The sequence below is a fragment of the Camellia sinensis genome, chromosome 1 (genome assembly GCF_055761805.1).
Source record: "Camellia sinensis isolate YWXY chromosome 1, ASM5576180v1, whole genome shotgun sequence".
Classification (NCBI taxonomy): Eukaryota; Viridiplantae; Streptophyta; class Magnoliopsida; order Ericales; family Theaceae; genus Camellia; species Camellia sinensis.
The window spans coordinates 32,068,767-32,074,308 of NC_138961.1; the positions used below are offsets into that span (position 1 = coordinate 32,068,767).

The 5,542-nt window shown below is 35.7% G+C and overlaps 1 protein-coding gene across 1 annotated transcript; it reads left to right on the forward strand.

Annotated features, from left to right (window-relative positions):
- The first annotated feature begins 2,212 nt into the window (after positions 1-2,212).
- On the forward strand, positions 2,213-4,295 carry LOC114282344 (protein phosphatase 2C 37). The gene is made up of 4 exons (XM_028224989.2): positions 2,213-2,931; positions 3,037-3,360; positions 3,459-3,564; positions 3,662-4,295. Exons 1-4 carry the CDS (start codon positions 2,443-2,445, stop codon positions 3,994-3,996), a joined length of 1,254 nt encoding a protein of 417 aa, XP_028080790.2. The 5' UTR covers positions 2,213-2,442; the 3' UTR covers positions 3,997-4,295.
- Positions 4,296-5,542: the final 1,247 nt, after the last annotated feature.

Sequence of the window (5,542 nt, forward strand, 5' to 3'; positions counted from 1 at the left end):
TAAGGACCAACCCGACCTGACGGAGGCCCAACATCATTTTCGATGAAAAAAATAAAATTTTGGTAAAATAAATAAATAAATGGTCAAACCCGACCCAAGCCTGCCCCAAGCCCAAGCCAAGGTTTGCTGGCTCGACCTGGCCCGCCAACCAGCTCGAGGCCCGAGAACCCCCTGGGCTTGGGCCTAGCCTAAGACCCAAATTTTGATAGGAGCCTGTGGCTCAACAGTGGACCAGCCTAACCCCAAACCCCAATGGACTGGATCAGGTCGGACCAATTTATACCCCTGCCTATAAGTCAAGTTTGTTATCAACAAAGGCCTGATTCATATTTCACAGACAAAGGTATAGACTCTGTTTGGTTTCATTCTAGAATCATGATTCACCCTCATATTTCAACATTCTATTTGATTATAGTTTTCAAAATATGATTCTAAATAATATTTCAAAATACATTTGAAAACATGTTTGATAACCAGAGAGTTTTTGAATTTTATTCTACCCGATCGTTCTTCCGGACATCTGCCCAGACAGTTTTTGAATTTTTAGATCTACTCGGACATCTGACTAGTTGACCAAAATAGGTGGTTTTTCTTCTTCTTTTTTTTTTTTTTTTTTTTTTTTTTTTTTTTTTTTTTTTTTTTACAATTAGCACTTGTTATTTGAAGGGGAAAAAATTATATTTGTTTTTTATATTTTTTAAATATATAAATTATTTTGTTGACCAAAATGGCAAATTATTTAGCCATTTATTTAAAATTAAAAAAAATTAATTCGTCAAAGTAATTTTTAAAAAATAAAAAAGTATTTTTAAACAAAGCAATTAAAAAAATAAACAATCAAAAGTAATTTTGAAGCACTATCTGAATATTTTTTTAACAAAAAATAATATATTTTTTAGTATTTCAAATACAATTCTAAATAAAAAAATTATTTTTTTAATAATTATTTTTTTGAATTGAATTTTAAAAAGGGTTTAGTTATGTTTTGAATAGAATTTTCAATAAAATTTTGAGTTATTTGTTTGGTTATGAGTTATAAGTTTTTAAATAAAATTTTGAATTTTTTTTTCAAAACTCATAACCAAACAATTTTTTTTATTTCAAAATTCATTTCAAAAATTTAAAAAAAGATTCAAAATTGATGACCAAACAAATTTTTTCTTTTAAATCATAATTTAATAACTCACAAACTCAAAATATAATTTTATTATCAAATCATAATTCTAAAACTAAACCAAACGCTACCATAATTTCTCCATAATTACAAGGAATTGCTGAATTTGTAGATAATTCTTTTTTCTTTTTTTTTTTCCGTAGAAAATTCTATGTTTAATAGAGGAAAATAATTTTTTTTTTAAAAAAAAGAAATCACGTACCACGTGAGACGCGCCTGGACGGAACGCGTAGCAGTGAGCATCAACGAAACACGAATCTCGTATTCAACGATCTTGCCACGTGGCGATTATCCTTTGCAACAGATCGTGAAACGCATAAAAAATAAATTGGGAGAGAGTGGAAAAGGTAAGAATAACAGGCAAGGTCATCCCGGGAAATTATTAAATATTTTTGCATTATCACACGTATACCCTTTAACTAATTATCATTTAATATATTTATTATATTTTTAATAATTTAATATAATATTTTATTTATTTATTTTTTCTATCAATCGTAATATTATAAAATATTATAAATATATTTGGTTTAGTTTTGAAAAAGTAATTTTTAAAAATTATTTTAGGGAGAGTTTAGAAATTTTTTTAATTTGTTTAATTGTGTATTTTGAAAATAATTTTAAAATTTGAGAGTTTAAAATGATTTGATATTTTGGTATAATTGAATAGATACATATAAAAAAAGTGATTAAAAAAAATAATAATAATAATTAATTGATGTGTAAGAAAAAAAATAATAATTTTAAAAATAATTTTAGAAAAATTTCAAACCAAACAAGGTTTTTGGAAATTTTTCACCAAACATACCCTACATTTGTATGAGTTCACTGAATAATTTTCTATCTTCCCAAGGACCACATGCGTGTCAGTAAAGGAAAGGCGGTTTGGCCCGTCCGTGTTGAAATCCCATTGGTCCACGTACCCACGTTCCCAAAAAGATCTTCCACGTGGTACCCTAACAAGAGGAGAGAGAATATCGATGATACGATGGACGGTGAGGATCGCTCATATTGTATTCAGAGTTTCTACGTCACACCAACTGGACATGTCGGATACTGCCCGGGACGGTGACGGGCTGCCCCAAAATACCCTCCCAGTGGCCCACTCTAAAGCTTCATTTTAATGGGTGCTCGAGAGCTTGCTTCGAAATCTCTCTTGTAGTTCTTGTTTCGTGTTTACACAACTTTTCGTTGTTCTCTCTCACCGTTCGAATTCAGGATTTGGATCGGAATTCGAAGAAGCAATTCGGTTTTTGTATAGTTCGGTAATGGCTGGGATGTGTTGCAGAGTTGTTGGCGAGACTGAGACGACGACGGAGGCAGCGGAGCCGAGCTTGAGGGTGGCGAAGCGGCGGAGGATGGAAATTCACCAGCTGAAGATTCTTGCAGCAGATATGGCGGTGCCGCTGCCGGAGAACGGTAGAAAACGTCGGAAATTGGATGTTTTTGTGGCAGATTCGAAGCTGTCTGAGTGCGGGAAAGCAGTTGAGAATTGCGTGATTAGTGAAGGTCGTTTGGTGGAGAATGGTGAATCAGAGACGACGTCTGCGAAACAGTGTGCATCTCCGACTTCAAATGTGACAAACGAGCCTGAGGTGGTTCAGAAATGCCCTAAGTTAGGCATGACTTCTGTGTGTGGAAGGAGGAGAGATATGGAAGACGCTGTGGCCATTCACCCCTTGTTTTGCCGCCGGAGTAGTCAGAATCCGGCGGATTTGCACTTTTTCGGCGTTTACGACGGCCACGGTTGCTCACATGTAAATTTCTCGATCAAATATCAAATCTTCTTACGATCTACCTTCTTTTTTTTTCTCTTTTTTTAAGAACGTTTTGTTGATCTCCTTGTGATTTGATTCTTGTAGGTGGCGATGAAGTGCAAAGATCGATTGCACGAGATAGTGAGAGACGAGCTCGAAAGCCACGAAGAAGATTCGTGGAAGGAAATGATGGAGCGAAGCTTCTCTCGTATGGACAAGGAGGTAACCGATTGGTCCAGCGGCGTTGGAGTCGGAAGCTCTATCTCCAACTGCAGGTGCGAGCTCCAAACACCGCAGTGCGACGCCGTTGGATCCACGGCCGTCGTCGCGGTCGTGACGCCGGAGAAGATCATCGTCTCCAACTGCGGTGACTCCCGAGCCGTACTTTGCCGTAACGGCGTCGCAATTCCTCTCTCCTCCGATCACAAGGTGAGGCCTCAATTCAAATTCCTATCTCTTCAAACTTGGATTGAACATCGAGATCTGGATTTCTCATATATTTTATGTGTTTTTTGTATCAATCACAGCCTGATCGACCGGACGAACTCGATCGAATTCAAAACGCCGGTGGAAGAGTCATATACTGGGACGGTGCGAGAGTACTCGGAGTCTTAGCCATGTCTAGGGCAATAGGTATATGCTCCGAACTCAGAATTCATCAAATTTGCAATACAAAATCGTTATTCTTTTTACATGTTCTGATCTGTATTTGGTATATGTATATTTTCAGGTGATAATTATCTGAAACCGTTCGTTATACCGGAACCGGAGGTAACCGTAACGGATCGGACGGCGGAGGACGAGTGTTTGATATTGGCGAGCGATGGACTTTGGGACGTGGTGTCGAACGAAACCGCGTGCGGCGTCGCGAGAATGTGCTTGAGGTCGATGAAGCCGCCGTCGCCGCCACAGTCGCCGGGGAGCGAAGTCAACATTGCAGCCGCCGGCGAGAGCTCCGACAAGGCTTGCTCCGACGCCTCGATTCTGCTGACGAAGCTGGCCTTGGCCAGGCACAGTACGGACAACGTCAGCGTCGTCGTCGTCGATTTGAGGAGAGATCTATAGCCCCCATCGACTTTTTATTATTATTATTATTATTATTTAGCTTTTAATTAATTGTTACTTTTGGTGATGATGTCTTGAGATGGAGGAGTGTCGTAGGGCATATATCCTTCAAAGTATTAAAAAGAAATATATATATATTTATATATATATATATATATATAGAAATTTAAGTCTTCAAATATCATTTTAATGGTAAAATGATATTTTTATTTGAAGGCTATAAGGAAGGGTTAGAAAAATGTATATATACTTGTTTTAATTTCAAATGGCTACTAATGTTTTTATGGTTTATAAACAAATTTTTTTTTTTTTTTTTTTTTGAGTCTGTTTCTCTCCAATATTATGGTTATATTTGGTGTAGTTTATGACAAGTATCTGATATTATTTTTTCAATTGTCATAATGTTTGATGTGATTTTTATTTTAATTTATAAGATAAAAATAGTATAATTTAAATTAAAAAAAACATTTTTATTTATTTTTTTGAGGAATAATAAAAAAAAAATTGTTTAGAAGAAGATTAATGTTTTCTTTTTTCAATTTGTATAAAATAGCATCAAATAATATCAAATAATAAAGGATTTTATTAATTACAGCTTTAAGGTTGGGTTTTTTTTTTAGAGTCCCTGGTATTAAGACTTTATATTATAAAGGACAGGTAATATTTTCATAATATCTAAGGTTCCTCAATTTGATCCAGAGAAATTCTGATCTAGAGAAATTCTCTCAAACCCAGAGAAATTCTCTGTTTCTCTCCAGAGAAATTTCGTGACCGAGTATTTGAATCTTTCTCCTCTGCCACTCCTCCCCTAAACATCCTCCAACCATCACCACTAACCAACCCAACTAACCCACTCCCTCAAAATAATAATTTAAATATGATCAACAACGAATTGAGGGAACCAATCACATATAATAAAATAAAATTAAGAAACATCACCTTGATAATACCCAATAACATGTCCAATAATCACTTTTTTACTACTTAAAATAAGAAGAAGAAGAAGAAGAAGAAAGAAAGAAAGAAATGCATTGTGGTAAGGGAACCACATTTTTATGTTTCACAAGTAGTTTCATTCAAGCTTGGACTACTACTACTACTTCTTTAGATTCTCTCTTCACCATTGCACCATTACTCTCATGAGCAACCTCATGACATTTGGGTTCTTCTTCTACCTTTGCACTGCTGTCGCCATTCTCGCTTGAAGTATCATATTTGTCGTTGTCACCATCATCATTTGAAGCTGCATTTATACTTGTTTGGTGGTAGATGAGGATTTCCTTGGTCCAACTGCGCAACTTCTCTGTAGTATCCTTATCTGCTTCAGAGAAAATTGGGTTGGTCCAGAGAAATTCTCTGAGTTGAACTAGTGCTCTGCTTCAGAGAAAATTGAGTTGGTCTAGAGAAATTCTCTAGTTTGGTCCAAAGAAATTCTCTGATTTCCAAAGCTTCCACATATTATTATTAAAAACAGCTGCTAATACAATTCACATTCAGAGAGTGGATGAACAAGTGAACAAGGTGGTGATGGCTGCAAACAAAAGGG

Excerpts from the sequence above, each read along its gene's own strand:
- LOC114282344 (XM_028224989.2), top strand. The coding sequence starts at position 2,443 with ATGGCTGGGATGTGTTGCAGAGTTGTTGGCGAGACTGAGACGACGACG. Across the intron at positions 3,361-3,458 it reads CTCTCTCCTCCGATCACAAG|CCTGATCGACCGGACGAACT; the intron begins GTGAGGCCTCAA and ends TATCAATCACAG. Across the intron at positions 3,565-3,661 it reads AGCCATGTCTAGGGCAATAG|GTGATAATTATCTGAAACCG; the intron begins GTATATGCTCCG and ends GTATATTTTCAG.